We start from the raw sequence: 17,055 nt of genomic DNA, 5'->3' as shown, positions 1-17,055 counted from the left end.
CTAGATTCAGCCTTATTCTTTTCTTTTTCTAGTTGCTGCTTCACTGGCGTGTCGGTTAGAATTGCTGATTTGCGTCGTTTTCTTCCTTTGCTGGATGGTTTTCGGCGGCCAGCTTTTGGATATGGCTGGATGTCCTCTGGAGTTGGTAGTCCGCTGTCAGTAATTGCAGTGCGGTAATTTATGTCAAAATCCTTTGCTGTACTTGTGATTGATTTGTTCTGCATCTTTACCTGCCTGACTGCCTTTAACATAATGTCAGGTGGTGTTCTGCCACGCTCTGTCTTTCGTTGATAATTTCGAACCATCTTACTTTCTTCCTTCCTTCCTTAATTCCTGCCTCTCCTTCCTTTCTTCAAAAACCTTATTACAAATACAAATGAATTACAATATCACAATTTTTTGGAGCATTTATTTGTACTGGGGCAAGTTGTCACATGTGACGACTTGCCCCAAAGTTAAGGAGACAACTTGCCCCAAACTGACATTTATGCTAATTTTGGCTAAATGTCAGGGTTAGCTCAACATAGCACATCAGCTGAAGTATCAAAAGACACGTTAATGTCTCCTCTATTTTGTGTAAAATAATAATCTGTAACATCTATACCTAACAAAGTTGTACTGAAGAAAATTTAAAGTGATTTATTTTTCCTTTTAGGTCAAAAAAATAAAAAAAAGATGTGCTCACCTCAGATTAGAGCAGTCTTGACCACATGTGAACAGGAGGTTGACTATAGAAGAAGAAGTCACACAAAGTGGCTATTTCATTTTTGAGATAGAGCCTCTAGTGTTGGAGTTATGAACAGTGTGACAACTTACCCGTGTGACAACTTACCCCGCTCTCCCCTACTGAGAGATCCTTTTTCTGTTTTTGCATTGAGAAAATGTTCTCTTTAGAAATATGATTTAAATATGGCGACAGAGCCGGTGAAAGGACTCGGCTTAGTTTTATTCTACTAATATTTCACACATGTAGATACTGTCTGCAGGTAAGAGTTTACAAGCTTTTGAATATTTAAATGGTAAATGGCCTGTATTTGTAAAGTGCTTTACTTAGTCCCTATGACCCCAAAGCGCTTTACACATCCATCCACACACTGGTGATGGCAGCTACATGTAGCCACAGCCACCCTGGGGCGCACTGACAGAGGCGAGGCTGCCGGACACTGGCGCCACCGGGCCCTCTGACCACCACCAGTAGACAAACACGGGTGAAGTGTCTTGCCCAAGGACAGAATGACCGAGACTGTCCGAGCCAGGGCTCGAACCGGCAACCTTCCGATTACAAGGCGAACTCCCAACTCTCGAGCCACGATCGCCCCAAATGTACAGCATCAGAAGTAGTAAGGGTGGGCTTTATGTGACATAATGATAAGACTAAAATATAAATAAATATAGAGATGTATCCTTTAATAACCACATATCATGTAGTCCTTCATAAAAACAATACATGAATCTCAGCCACTAAATCCCTGTAAGCACGTGCTGATTTACAGCCATAATCTCCTCTTGTTCATCTCTGGATCGATACCTGGGTCATATGAAATTACAATCTGTTATTAGCTTTGCAGAAATCTTTTTAATTCAAGACGATGTTTGCAGCAGATTCACTTTAAAGATCACAGCACAGAGTCAGTGTTTGAGAGTAACTGCTGCCCTTTCCTCAGTACAAAGAGGACACAGTCTCATCATAACAAACTGATGATACCAGATGTTGGAGAATTCAAACTGATGTGGAGGCATCACTACACCTGAGGATGACGACAAACATAGCTCACCACCTATAAATAATATGGACAATATCTGTAAAAGGAACTCAAAGAGCTGAATAAGAAAAAAAGCCAAAGGGATTTCCTAAAAATAGAAAATGTAATAAAGACAGGGGAAGGGCAGAGCAAAGTGGAGCACACATTTCAATCTGGTCTGATCCATTTTACTTGGTGCACCAAATCCATGTGATTAAACCCAACAGCTGCCCAATTACTTACACAGCTTAAAGGAACATCGTGCACGACATGTTATTGAAGTCTTCAGAGACGGCAGAAGGTGTCAGGTCAAATATCTGCTGCACAACTTTGATAACACAGCTTAAATAAGAAGCTGCGTTTCTCACGGCCAGGATCAGACTGGGACACACTCAACACCAGGCTTCAGATTTTACTTTGTAATATATGAACATGTGTTTACTGACTGGTGTTCATAACAAATATAACAAATGTCCCATCTTCCTGTCCTCACCCCCAACCCCCGCAGCACACTGCTGCTCCTCCCCCAGCCTGCTCTCTGGGGCTGTCTTCCTGTTAAAAGAGAGGTTTTCCTTCCCACTGTCACCAAGTGCTTACTCACAGGGGGTCATCTGAGACCCCTGTGAGTGAATGACTGTGTGTAGTTATTTAGTCATTCCATTTAGGATGTGGATGTGAGTTTAATTGTGTGATGACCCAAACTGTCGGTTCTTCGGTGCTTTTTCTTTTTATTTCATTCGATTTTTTTGTCCATCTGAGACAATCGTGTTATCCACAATCATTTCACAATTGAATAATCCTCTTGTTATTGTGGAAGCAACGCGCTATTTCAGCAATCCTTTATATCGGCTGCTTCTTGAAATAGTCTGCTTCATCCTGAGGTCATACACACAGTTTTTCATTGTCTTGGATTATAGCTGGACACAGTTTCTTCTTCTCTGAAGTCTAATTCATGCACTGCCACGGCGATCTTAGTGTAGAGCAGAACAAGAACGAGCAGCTGGAGCCGCTGAGTGAGTTTGTCTGTAAAGTAAAAGGCAACTGTATTATCCTGCCCAGTTTCTTAAAAAGGAGGCTAATTAGGAACTTATAGTGCTGAGTGGTGTAGTGGTTTTAATTTCATGCGCGACATTAATTTTTCACATACAGCTGCACCAGTGAAGCAGCTTTGATGTACTGTAATATTCTCCATTATTAGCAATAAAGAGCATGTGGGAGGGGCTTGCACACCCCCAATCATGTGACTCGCACGTATTAATTAATGACAATAGTTTAATTAATTTCAAACGTCATGAAGCATTGACTGAATTACACTGTAAACTGTGAACTTCTGCTGTAGACCAGCTCAGATACATAAGCTGGTCTGGTAACCAGTCAGTGTACCAGTTTGTTTGTGTCCATGCTAAGAATCAGAAAGCTGCAAACTGGCCTGTTTGTCCCTCTGTAGGATTTCTTCTTCTTACTTGAGCATCAGCTCCACTGACACCACGCTGGTGTGCAGCCTCTTCTCTCATCGAAACACACAAGTGACAGGGACATTCACACTGGCCAGTTTGTTGTGCACAGTTCATTATTACTCAAGTAACACGATCGCTACATGTTGCAAATATGACCTGCAGGAACAATGCAGTCACCATAAAGATGAAATCAAACCACAGACGATCACTCGTCTGTAAAATTCATACAAATATATACTCTTTGGTTTCGTGTAGCCCCAGCACAAAGTAACCTTACACAAAGCTAGAAATGCAACAATGTGGCGAAACAGATCAGTGTCTAAACACATTGGACAAGTTACCACAGCCTACGTTTTATTAAAAGGCTTCCTCAGACGGTCCACAAACACTGTTTTCATCTGCATCGCTCTGAAAGAAACTGTATAAACTGAGTTAAGCTATTTATCAAAGTTGTCTTCTACTCTTGTTCTCGGAGTGATTATTTTGATTTATTCTTTCAAGAAGAAAGAACAAAGTTTGCACGCCACAAATGGATTATTGACGAGTCTCCACTCCTGACACTGCTGGAGTAAATTCAGCAATTACTTTAAAATATGCAGCCAAATCCCAGCCCGCTGTTATAATCACATTACATACTCCTCTGGATGCAATGCACATCCAACACAGCCTTCCACTCATGACGGTGTATTTACACTCTCACTGAAAACTCCACTTCCACCGTAGCATCCACATGTAGGCCACTCGCCTTTTCCCACAACAAGAACTTCCTACTCCGAGCTTAGACACACAGACCAGAGCGACTGTGGTTCTGTCAAAGCTGCCTTTGCTCCCAGGACAAGCACTTACTGGTGATTCTAAATTGCCCACAGGTGTGGATGTGAGTGGGAATGGCTGTCGGTCTCTCTGCGTTAGGCCTGCATCAGGCCTGTGCAGGATGTTCCCCGCCTCTTTCCTTACGATAGCTGGGATAAGCTCCCATGACCCTGATAAGGATAAGCAGAGGAGGATGGGTGGCTGATAAGCTTTAAGAACAAAGGAAAGCATGTTAAGATAAATATTTTTAGCTTTAGTAAATCAGCTTTACATTCGTGTAGAAAGTGAAAACGCGTTTAAACTGAAAGTTTAAGGATTCAGAAGTAACTGGACAGACACACAAACACAATGACGACAGCGTTGTTTCTTCCCTGTGATGGCTTCACAGGGTTTAGTGCTGCTGTGAGTCATGTGCTGCCAAACCTATTTCAATTAAAGCTGTGACATGGCAATTTAAAACTGATCTACTGCGTTTTTCCTCTTTTTTCTGTGAATTATATCCTGTCATAACGCTAGACACTCATGATAAATATGTCCATACGTTTCCAGTTATGATGTTAGCGAATTATTCAGACTGCTAAAAAAATATCGGTTTCCTGCTGTTTCGATACTCGTTGATCTGGCTGACGTCAACAACGGGGGAATTCCTCGTTGCCTCATCTCCTTACAGAACAGTCTGTGGTCTGAGTAAACAGTGAATATGTTTACAGGAGTTGTACGTGTGAGGCAGGTTCCTCGTCTAAGTCGTTCCACAGCTAGCTGAACGAGCACACCTGGCTGTTGTTAGTTAATGGGAGGCTGTGTGTCACCTCGTGTATTCTCACTCTATTCCTTCTCATTTTCATGTTTGCTTTTATGTTGTAGGCCGATTCTCCGCGTCGGTCATTTCCTGTTTTATTTTGGTGCCTGTTCCTCCTGGTATCTCGGCCTAGCTTTACTTCCTCATTAGCCATCACGCTGTGTTTGTATATATGGCCTCAGTCTTTGCTTCCTCTTTGTTGTGTCCTATCTTTGCTTTGGTTTTCCTTGTCTGTGTGTTATTTTGTACTTTAATAAAACTGCCTTTGACTTTATCCCTTGTGTTTTACAAACATCTTTATATATAGTCGCTGAGTTTTCCCAGGCTCACAAGAAACAGGACAATTGACAGGCAAGCAGCTTCATGGCCAGGTAAGGCCTGCCCCTCCTGGACAACAGGTTTGGGTTTGATTCCAGGCGGTGACTTTGAATTTGTAGCTGCTGACTACAACTCTCATATGAAGTGTAAAGAGATTCTGACACCAGTGAAGCCTGAAAAACTCAAATAAATCTAGAAGAGAGATGGAAAAAACTTACAGATACTTGCATTAACTAATGGTTAAACAGGTATACCCACGTGGCTGGACTGTACATGTTATCATATGTTATGGGGCAAGAAAATGCCACATGTATAAGACATTTAAACAAGTTGTAAATCAATGCAAAGGTGGTCCAGAGAAGGAGGCTGCAGAAGCCAAGAGAAACCTCAGAGTCAATAATATGAAAAGACACAGTGATAGCATCTGGTGACAGAGTGGCCTCAGACCTCTCTGTGGCATTGATAAAGCTTCATATGATAGCATGCATAGGCTAACAGGCTTTGGGGCTCAGTGACCTATGCTCAGCAGCAGCCAGTGTACACCAGAGATTGGCTAACAATTAGATCCACGCTCATATCGATGCAAATGATCGAGGAGCATGGACTGTTTTACTGTAGCGATTCACGTCTGCGCACACTGGATATAATCTGGAGGGAGCTCCGAGCATTTAAAGGCAGCCTGCGGCATGAGTTATCGACAGTTTGAGTGATTATATGCATCACATCTGCCAAACATTAATTATTCAGCACCCATTCAGGAATGTAGTGAAAGAGGAAACGTGATACTTTTCTGTTGGATTATTGGATTTCTGGGAGCATCTGCTATAGACAAGCTGATAATGGGATAATGTCTTGTTGACAAAAAGAGAACAAAGGCCAAAAACATTGGTAATAACAAAGGACGCAGTAAATAAAATGTTGGTATGAACAGCTCTGATGGCACCTGTCAACAGAAAGTTAAAAGACAGCAGTTATGATGTTATTTCCAAAACATCACGTTTTCTGCATAGAAGCTTTGCAGAGCGTTCCTCCAGTGCTCCACATGTATGAGTATTTTTTATTTCAAGTTTTATTAACATTAAACCTTTTGTGTTGCCTATTTTGGTTCTGTTGCTTTGAACCTTTGTGACTGCCTGTCTATGAAAAGTGCTCAATAAATCAACTTTACTTACATTAAAAATAATGTAATCCATCTAACCCACCCACCTGGACGAATACAAACACTACGACATTAGTATGTTCTGAGAAAATCCACAAACATTATGTAAAAGATGGACGTACCCTTGTGTCCTCTGTAAGGCGTAGACGTGACGTGGAGCTGTGGTAGGCCACTCCTCTGGTTTATACAGCGAGTCAGGTTGAACACAGGAGATCAGCTCCCTTCATCGATCACCTCACTAAACTAATTTGTGATGAGTTTACAGTTTCAATCATGAGTTTTGAGTCTTACTGAACGCTATACACAGTTTTCCTCGATTACAGTACCAAAGGAGATGAAGCAGGGCGATGTAGTTTCCCTCACTCATAAAATACCCAGATGGTGACGTCACAGGGAGACGTTACCCATCCATCCTAAATACACAGTGCATAGCTCAAAAATGTACATGGTGTGTTTGTTATGCTACGGAGTTTACAAAAGCTGATACTACACAGCACATTCATCGTAGTGTTACTGTTACTGCATTCAACAGACAAACTGCAACACTGTAGCACTGTGGCTGTGGTGACTGCAGCTGCTCTGGCTTGCTGCACTGGCTTGTATTCAAATACTTGATATGAGGCTAAGGATATGTGTGCCTCAGCCACACTTCAGCGTTTCTATCAGGAATCAGCAGAGGAGTCATTGTTTAGCCACCCAGGACTTAAACTTTAAATACAGCACTCTGTTACCATTGCACTGCAGAGTTCAGCACTGCTGAAGCTTTAAATCAAATCACTTTTTATTGTCACATCACATGTGCAGGCACACTGGTACAGCACATGCGAGTGAAATTCTTGTGTGCGAGCCCCACAAGCAACAGAGATGTGCAAACACAACAACACAAACGAGCAACATACAAGAATGGCCAACCTGAAACTAATAAATATATGTACAATATATAATAGTGTATGCATTTCTGGATGTGTATACTAAATATTTTCCTACGTGTGTGTGTGTGTGTGTGTGTGTGTGTGTGTGTGTGTGTGTGTGTGTGTATACACATTTTTACAAATTAAATAGTAAAAAAATAAAATAAAATAATAATAATAAAATATATAAAATATACAGAGTTGAATATGTGCAAAACAGTGGCATTTATATACAGTATGTAGTGCATAATGTTAAGTTCCAGTAGTGAAGCTGAGGTGTCTATGACGTGTTCAGCAGTCTGATGGCCTGGTGGAAGAAGCTGTCTCTCAGTCTGCTGGTACGGGACCGGATGCTGCAGAACCTCCTTCCTGATGGAAGCAGTCTGAACAGTTTCTGGCTGGGGTGACTGGAGTCCTTGATGATCCTCCCCGCTTTCCTCAGGCACCGCTTCCTGTAGATGTCTTGGAGGGAGGGAAGCTCACCTCCAATTATCCGTTCAGAGCACCGCACTACTCGCTGGAGAGCTTTGCAGTTGTAAGCGGTGCTGTTGCCATACCAGGTGGTGATGCATCCAGTGAGGATGCTCTCAATGGCACAGTGATAGAAGGTCCTGAGGATGCGGGGGCTCAACATTAACTAACAATTAATTAACACTCAACAAAGCCACGTCAATTAACTGCACATATTATAAGCCACTATAAACAAACAGTCACAGTAATAATCAGCCCTCTACACACAATTATAGCTATAGCCAGTCTTAATCAGTCTGGGCAGCAGGCGGTTGTAGCCTAATAATATATTCTAAAGAGCTGGATTAAGTAGCTTCATTTACTAGCTCTAGTTAAGTAGCTACATTGACCCAGACTTTGCACTAAGCAGTCAGAGCTGAGGCTGTATGGACCCACGCCGTGCTTAAAGGCACTGGCCTTCTTCTGTGGATCAGAGGGAAGGATGCAACATTTATTGCAAAGTAGTGAAAATCTGGTGGGCAAAGCAAACGCAGCTCATAAAAGAATCAAAGATGCAACTGCAAGTTTGAGTCCAGATGAATCAGGTTTTCTTTCCTTGGCTTCTTTCATACATCACGATCAATATTCAATAACATAGCATGCAGTAGCTTAACACAATAACAAAGCTCCGTAAAACACTAAGCTGGAACAGAAAGAGTTTCTGCAGCGTCTGTTTACCTTTAAATTCATGACTTTTTTTGGAGTCTGAATGTTCAAAGTAAGCGTTTTTCTTCTCATATTTCATGATTGTAACCGTCCCCAATGATTTGTGCATACATTTTATTGGCAGGGTGGGTGTTGATAATCCTTTCAAACCCTCTGCCAGTAACATGGAAACTTACAGCGTATTCATTGCAGTCTATAGATCAGGGACTGGTGCAGCATCGCTCTGTGACCAGCGTGGCTGGAAATGGGAAGATGTCTCCTGGCGCCGTAATCGCCACTCGAGACGTGGCAGAATTATTTCTCTAAATAGTCTGATATCATGTGTCAGCATGTTTCCTTCATACTTACTGCAATCAGAAAGCGCTTTACTCTCGATCTGCACAGCGAGAGCGTCTATTCTGTGGTGAGAGGAATCAACTCTGACAGGACATATAAAGAAAAATAATAAGATCTGATGCTCGTTTACTGTCACAGATATTTCTATGATGTGACATCGAGCCTTACTGAGTGAAAACAATCAGTGAATGTAGCTGTTATAAATTAGTTATAAATGAACAGTTTTTATTGAACAACTTTGCTCACCAACCTCTTTTCATGCATGTATAAGAAACATCCCTGTGTGAAGTTCCCTGTATCGTCTATCATTTCCTCATAAATTCTTTCTCAGTGACAAAGACGAGATAAAAAAGTCTCTTTATTTCACGCCTTTGACTAATTCTGACGTGTCAGAGATCTTACAGAGAGACTGAAGTCTGGCCTGCTGGTATCTGTGGGAGTTATCGATATTGTTAGTGAGAGGAGACACGATGGCTTCAGTATGTATGAACTATCCTGTAGTATATCTCACTAGTTGATAAACTCCTTTGTTATTGTGAAGTAAACAACAACAACTATCTGCTGCGTTTGCTAATAATGGACCAGTCCTGATGCAGATGCTGAGTACGGCCCAAAAGGATTTGAGTGTAGCCTGACTTTCTCTGAAGGCCAACAGATGGGGAGCGCTGTGACACGGGTTTCACCTTTGTAAATATCTTATTGATAAATTCATCGACTCACAGACACACTTATTTTTTGTACCATCTATTTTTGGTCACCTTGTATGATGCTGCACGTTCATTGGCTGAGCTTTTCCTTCCAAACTAGTTTGTCTCTGTTACTGTACAGTCTTCACCTTATAAAGCAGCTGTTGTGATTTGGACACACCTTAGGAATAAACAGCAACATTATTTTAGTGAAGTCAATGAAATAACCGACTTCAGTGTCTCTGCTCTGTCCAAAGGATTCTCTGCAGCCTTTTTGTCTTCAAAGGAGCTCAGGAAGGGAAGTGTCAGGACTTCTTTGAGTTTCTTGAAGACGTTTCATCCAAGAAGCTTCTTTAGTTCTAAGAACAACTGGTGGAGAGTCCCAGATTTAAGCCCTATGGGAGTGTCCCCAAGAGGGTCCTGGACCTGCTATTGATCCTCTGCCTCATCACACGAGCCAGGGTGTAAAAACAGGTGTAGGTCACAATCAGCCGAGGCTTTCCTGTCCGAGCTCCTTAGACTACGAGGACCGGGATGACTGAGAACCTTCACAGACAGTCTTTGTCTTATTTGCAGCAGTGTTTCATTTTACAGTTTATTGTTGATGTTCATCGTCATCATTTGACACATGTGACTGTTGTAGAGATTTGTGCAGAAGAAGCGTCCCCTGGATATTCGCTTTCTCTGGCTGGTGTTTGAGTGTTTCGATTACAATAAGACTTTCCCTATTAAGTACCAAAAGTACAAAATCGTCCTGAGAAGCGTTCACAAAGAAACTTTGAGTCTCAGCGAGCCCAAGCACTGTGAAGTGAGCCCGCGACGGCACTAATCCTTGTGATCATATATACTCGTACAACAATCCCAGCATCCAGTCGGTGGGCCCCTGATGATGAGAGCGCACCTTCCTCCCAGTTTGTTTTGTCTTGCAGAAGAACCGTAGTATATGTTTAGAAATGAGGAAAAGTGGCGGCGCTGTCACGCCACAGCGCTCTGCCTCATTTACCTTTTGATAAATTCATCAGGCCTTGAATGCGTACAGCTGTAGGTGTTCCCCGAGTGCCTGCTTCACATTCATTAGTGAGTGAATGTGCAGCTGCATCGGCTCCGTCGCACACACCCATCACTGCTCCTGTGAAGCTGCGTGCCATCTCTGCTGCGACGCGTTTCAGGTGCTTCAGATGCGAGATAATTAGTTTTGAAGTATCTGCTCGCCGAGCTAACTTCAAGCATGAAATCTTAAGTAAATATGTGTGTCCGCTGCTTTGCCACGCTGCTGATTCAATCTTATAAAAACTGGATGCCTGGCGAAGCGGTCTGTGCTCGTTGCGAGGGGATCACTTAAAGCATAGCAATATTCCTCCCACAGACTCACACTGAAGAGTGTCATAACAGCGGGTAATGAAAGCCTTTTTCCTGCCAAAAGCAAATTCCTTCCATCCCTTCAAATCATGCCTCACGCTGGCCTGTGACCAGCCCTTGGGTGGCCTTATTAAAGAAGTTGCACCAGATAATGATTATGAATTATGCCACAGCGCTACAAGAATAGCTCGGCCAAAGTGTGCTTTTGGAAAATAACATGTACTTAGCAATGCAAAGTGTGCTGGTAAGCATGTAACATGCTGAAGTTACAAATATCAGACAGCCCTGAGACACAAAGATGAGAGAAAGTTAATCCTCAGCTCTTTGGATAATTAATTAACTTGTAGTACGAGCGGCTCTGCCTCTCTTACGTTCTCTAGTAATTAAACTGTCTCGAGAGCTGATAGGACAAAACAAGCAGTACTGAGATATCATCTGGGAAATGTTATGTTTGTTTTTGATCACAAAATAATAAATGAACAGCGAACAAAAACACTAGCATAGGTGCACCCGGACATCTCACTTCTGTTCTTTGTCTCCATTTTTTAGGTATTTTTGCTTTTACCACCCGTCTCACTCGTAACACTGGTCATCACGCTGCACTCTCCAACTTTTTCACTACATTTACAAACTCGTCAGAACATCTTTATTTTTTCAGAAATTGTGATCTTGCCCTGTGATGAAATGATCTAGTGAAATCCATCCATCCATCTTCATCCGCTTTATCCGGGGCCTGGTCGCGGGGGCAGCAGCCTAAGCAAAGAGGCCCAGACCTCCCTCTCCCCAGCCACCTCCTCCAGCTTATCCAGGGGAATACCAAGGCGTTCCCAGGCCAGCCGAGAGATATAATCTCTCCAGCGTGTCCTGGGTCTCCTCCTTGAATCGCTACCTTATCGTGGTGGAGGGGTTTGTGTGTCCCAGGGATCCCAGGGGCTTTGTTGTCTGGGGCCTTTTGCCCCCTGGTAGGGTCTCCCATGGCAAATTGGTCCTGGGTGAAGGACCAGACAAAGAGCGATTCAGAAGACCCTTATGAAGAGAACATCGAGGGAACAGTTTACCCTGCCCGGGATAGGGTTACCGGGGCCCCGCCCTGGAGCCAGGCCCGGGGAGGGTGCCCGAGGGCGAGCGTCTGGTGGCCGGGCCTTAGTCCATGGGGCCCGGCCGGGCACAGCCCGAAGAGGAGACATGGGCCCATCCTCCTGCAGGCCCACCACCTGCAGGAGGCGCCATAGGGGTCGGGTGCATTGTGTGCCGGGTGGCGGCCAGGAGCGGAGGCCCTGGCGGACTGACCCCCGGCTGCCAAGACTGGCAATAGGGATCTAGTGAAATTATAAAGGAAATGTTGTATTTGTAGTTTTGTGGCCTGTGTTTTTCCCATCCCATAGTGGTTTTTTCCCCCAGTATAGTATCAGGATACCCGATGAGTAAAAACTATAAATTCTTTCCAATAATTTTGTCAGCAGCTCTATCTAAAAATGTGTGGACGTGAACCTGTGGAAGGATTATTAACAGATGAAGACGACCTCAGAGTGTGTCTTCGCCCTCTCAGCAGGCACACGTGCAGCTGCTGCCATCATTTTTTATTCATTCAATAAATTCATGTAAATAACCCAGATTACAGCTAACCAAGACTGTGATGACTGCCACAAAACATCGAACACACAACTGACAACAATACTGTCATTTTAAATATCATTAGGCCACCAGCACTCAACAACACACACACTGACATCATCAGGCTTCTGATTGGCCCACATGTCTGTATAGTTAGGCTTATATAACCACCTCTTGCTTTGACACCTCTTAACACCAATTTTTTTGCATTTTTTAAAGGAGTTGAAAGGTTGTGGTTTCCTACGCATTAAGCCTAAAGTTCAGGACCGTCAACAGCCAGCAGCCCCACCTGACCACAGAGTTCTGCACCACAGCAGCTGTAACACGAACACCAAGCAACGCTGAACTGCTGTGTGCTCCCTGTTCGTTTTTATTGAGCTGTAGCAGGTCGGAAAGTAGTTAGTGGACTTCAGCTCCTATACATAGAAATTGCAAACATTTTCAACATGATATTATGGTTCAGTCTTTCCAAGACGCCCATGTGTGCGTCCTAGTCTGGTGAAAGTTTGCTTACAGGAAATGCAGAAGAATGCTGGTGTTTATATGTTGTTCATGATCACAGGAACATTTCTTTTTGGTAGCAAAAACAACCAAGGCATGAACCAAACACTGGTTTTGACGATCTCGTACAAATGAACCTTGTGCAATAGCAGGACCGTGTTCATCTGCACGGTCAGCCAAATGTCCAGGTCACTAGTAGAACATATAAAGAGCCGCACCAGATACAGCCTGCTTTCTCTCAGCTGATGCATAAATGTGCTTTGAGTGGTCCACACCAGCCTTGGTCATTAAAACCCACAAAGCCAGCTGGGGAATTGTGCAGTGAGCTCGGTACATTTAAAAGAGAGCACTCGAGCCCTACATGATACACTGATAGCACTGATAGTGCTACTGGAGAACACGCTGTGGTTTCTTATTGTCAGCACATATTTCCACTACAGTCAATAAAACTCGATTTTTACTATAATAATAAAGTAAGTGTTATTTCCATATATTTGTGAATGGGTCCTGTTGCCTGTATCCAGCACTGTTGGACCAATGAGCCAATAACATGAAACCGAACGCGAGCATATCGCCGTGTCTTTGTGGAGCCAAAGGACGCACACACGGGCCTCTCAGAAGGAAATGGCTGCCATTAACTCTGTCACCTGATAAACCAGCGATGATGCATCTTTGTTCGCTTCCTCGTTTCCCAGCGGTAAATATGAGAGCGGCTCTTTGACCTCCAGGAGGAGCTCGCCGTTTCATCAGGCCACATGTGTCAAACCTGATCGCAGGTCACGTTTGAAAACGCATCACTGTCACAGGTGACTAATGCAGCTGTCGCCTGAGCTCAGGTTCCCACCTTAACACAAACTGCTTAAATCCTGACACAAACCTCAAAGACAGACGAGCACATGAAACGACGGCGTGCCCGTGCTGAGTTCTTTCACTGCTGAAAATCACTTTTTACACTTTCAACATGACAAGAAAGGACGAGAAAGGTTAGGAAGCTCCTTTTTACACACACCATCATCATATCAGTTTAAACAAAAGCTACACTGACTCTGTTAGACACGTCACACTTTGTTAGGCTGCAGCTAAAAACAGCTGATGGATTTGTTCTAATAATCAGGAACACAGAAGCACATTATACAGATCCAAATCTAAGTTATTGTGTAAGAAACTGACATTTGAATTGAAAGGGTTCATCTCTGCATTCTGCCTGATAGAACGTGTGCATGTTCAAACAGCTAAGAGGTTAGCATGTGAGGCTAAAGCTCAATAATAATAATAATGATGTGGTCGCAGCTCTGACTGGAACCACAGAAGCTCCGCCCACCTGGTGTTCAAACTAGCATACTAAATTCACTTGCAGAATTAAACATTTAAAACAGTTTTTGTGACATTTGTGAACGTTTTGTTTCCCAAACTGCAAAAAATGCAAAGCTGGAAAGTTATGAGACACAGTGCTGCTGTGGGGCTTAACAAGCACCGCCCACCCACAGCATCACATACTGTGTGCTGCAGTTATTGTGAGCACAAAGACCCAAAGAAACAGACCAGTGGATGACTCAGCTTACTGTAATTAGTCAGAAAGTGTGAGGATAATAAGTGAACAGCAGCAGGTGAACAGTGCAGAGTCACAACATTTGCCTTGTTTTCATATTTGTAACAAACAGGTAAATGGCAGCAGCAGGTAAACAGGTGTATCTGCCTCTAAACAAATAGCTTAAAGAAATATTTAGTGCCAGAATGAATTATTGTAGGCATGAAATAACAGAGAACAAGAACCAACTGGACGTCAGATAGAGAGGCTGACGCCGTCGTCTTAGTGCCTGAGTTATAATTTTGGTCGGCATCAGTGGGAGCTGTGGAATACCTGCACGGACCGAGCAGGCTCATTACTAAAGGTTCATGCTCAGCAGGTCCCTGATGGTTTCCTCTGTTTCCAGTTGGACAATAGATGTTGTTCCATATCTGTCAGAGCTGAGCTCACTAAGGACTCCCACAGGCCATCGCATTTCATGTGTAGGACATGGAAGCATGTTTGTTTTAAATAAACAGATTTATACGAGCAGCTGTGCTTTGGTTTGTTTTGGTCGGCAACATTCAAAAGAATATTTCTGGTTTGTGATTTAAGACAAAATCTTTGTCTGGATTCTGCTGAATTTGAACTCCACTAGTTCAAACCTTCAGTTTGGATAACTTCAGACTGTGCTCACTGACCAGAACAGCTCCAGCTACTTCACTGTTACAACAAACACTGGTGTGTGCAACAGCTTCTGTACAGAACGACCAATGCAAAGGCCACGAGCCAAAGCAGGTGAGTAGATAAATGAGACACAGGCATGCAGGAGTAAACCTGCACCAGGGCCCTTAACCTGCGGTTCACTGCTGGTCAGTCATATGTCCTCTTATGTTGCCAGGTTGGATTGTTGCCACATGAAAATATAAAGAATGAACTCTTATTTTTATTTCAGGAAATAAAAGTGACCATCTTACATTTACTGCAAAGCCACCGATGAAAGGCAGTTACACAGCTACTGTACGTTTACCATGTAACACAGATTTGTATCTGTTTCTGTTGAACTTGGTGTGAGACATCACAACGATCATATTGAAGGACACACATTGTGATGCTGTTGAATTGCACATTATGGGACTTGATAATATTTCAACCTCCTGGTTTGCACTTTGTCATTGAGAGGATTCCACCGTCCACTGAGAAGCTGGATCACAAACTCTGAGAATGAATGCTCAAGGCCTTTAAAAAAATGCTTGTTTTTATCCAACATGAGAACAACGACGGTCAGTTTACTGTAGAAACGAAGGACAGCAGAAGTCCTTTATCCTGCGATCAAAACAATTAATTTTGCTTTTACAAAACTCGGATAGGTGGTCGACAGCCAATCGAGATTTTTAGGACTATCACTGGACGCAGTAATGCAGGTAAAAACAAACGGCGTCAAATCACGGCGTAAAAGTCTCTTTCTGGAGTGAAAGCTTTTGCGGGGTGTAAGAGGGGGCTTGTACGTAGGAGTCGACCAATACCAGCAGCCGTCTGAGCAGCACATCTGTGGCCAGTCAGCACTTCTGGTTCCCCAACACACATCAGCAAAACACGACCCGAGACTGAGACTCGTAAAAATCCCACATGAAAGCGCCAACTAAGGACGAGCTCGGCCACTCCGCAGCGCATCTGCCTCGAACCAAAGGAAACGAACCTGTTCGCATGACCTTCATCGTGCGGTCCGTTCAAAGCAAAACCTCAGCCAGCAGACATCAACAACTTGTTTATGTGCTCGAAAGCAAAAAGTGAAGTGAGGAGAGCCGACACGAGCACAGCGGTGCCGCACAATAATCACGACGCCGCTCCGGCAACAACAGGAAGGCTCAGCTACGAGGCGCGCGTAAAACTCCGCCGGTCGGAGCAGCCCCTGATTCAGGCGCGCCGCCAGCTGTCCGCCCGCAGAGCAGAGGCGCAGACAGGTGAGCGCACTGAGGTGAAACACTTACAGTGAGTGGCGGCGGATGCTCCGCTAAAGACGCTCAGCGTGTAAAGGGTAACCATCGGCAGCAGCAAAACCATTTTCTCAGCTGTAGTGCGCTATTATCCGTGAGTCCGCAGAGAGCAACGCAGGACGGCGGCTCCTCCTCGGTCCTCCGGCTTGGAGGGATAGCAGAGGTCTGATGTGAAGGAGCAAACCGCTCCCACGATGGCACTCCCTCACTGCGAGGTACAGCCCACCCCGCTCCCCTCTCTGCCTCTCTCTCTCTCTTTGTCGGGTTCACATTTTATTGGCAGAGCGGAGCACTGCGATGCCCGAGCACTGCTATAAAACACAGAACAATAGCAAAGATCCGCAGAGAAAAGCCGCAATCCCTGCTGTATTTCGCTCCGTGTGTTCAGACATCATAAAATAGCACACTTTGCAGGCTGCTGATGACTTCATTCCACCGCACAGCAGAAGCTGCTGTGGACGTTTCCAGAAAACACGGGGTTCAAGCCTCAAGTCCAGCGCACTTCAGCACCGATGACAAACGTTTGGACACGGCTGTGTGGGAAATATGAACAGTCACTGTCACAGGAGCATACTTTGTTTCATCGCAACAAAATATTTGGTTTTACTTAATACCTCATTTATTTTATTTGACTTAAGATCATATTTGTTTTGTCAAATTGAATTTGATTTGACTGAGTC

The 17,055-nt window shown here is 43.8% G+C and overlaps 1 protein-coding gene across 1 annotated transcript in view; it reads right to left on the bottom strand.

Moving 5' to 3' along the window:
* Positions 1–16,600, bottom strand: part of LOC146690102 (contactin-associated protein-like 5) — a 139,864-nt gene extending 123,264 nt beyond the window's left edge. The window contains exon 1 of the mRNA XM_085434936.1: positions 16,370–16,600. Coding sequence (XP_085291062.1) covers positions 16,370–16,442 — 73 coding nt within the window. The 5' untranslated portion in view covers positions 16,443–16,600. The remainder of the gene's footprint in view (positions 1–16,369) is intronic.
* Between the last annotated feature and the right edge of the window lie 455 nt (positions 16,601–17,055).

The sequence above is a fragment of the Copadichromis virginalis genome, linkage group LG16 (assembly GCF_057382275.1).
Source record: "Copadichromis virginalis isolate Kocher_CV1m ecotype Utaka linkage group LG16, C_Virginalis_male_GT1.1, whole genome shotgun sequence".
Classification (NCBI taxonomy): Eukaryota; Metazoa; Chordata; class Actinopteri; order Cichliformes; family Cichlidae; genus Copadichromis; species Copadichromis virginalis.
The sequence above is the reverse complement of the archived record's forward strand: the minus strand, read 5'-3'. Positions and strand labels throughout refer to the sequence as shown.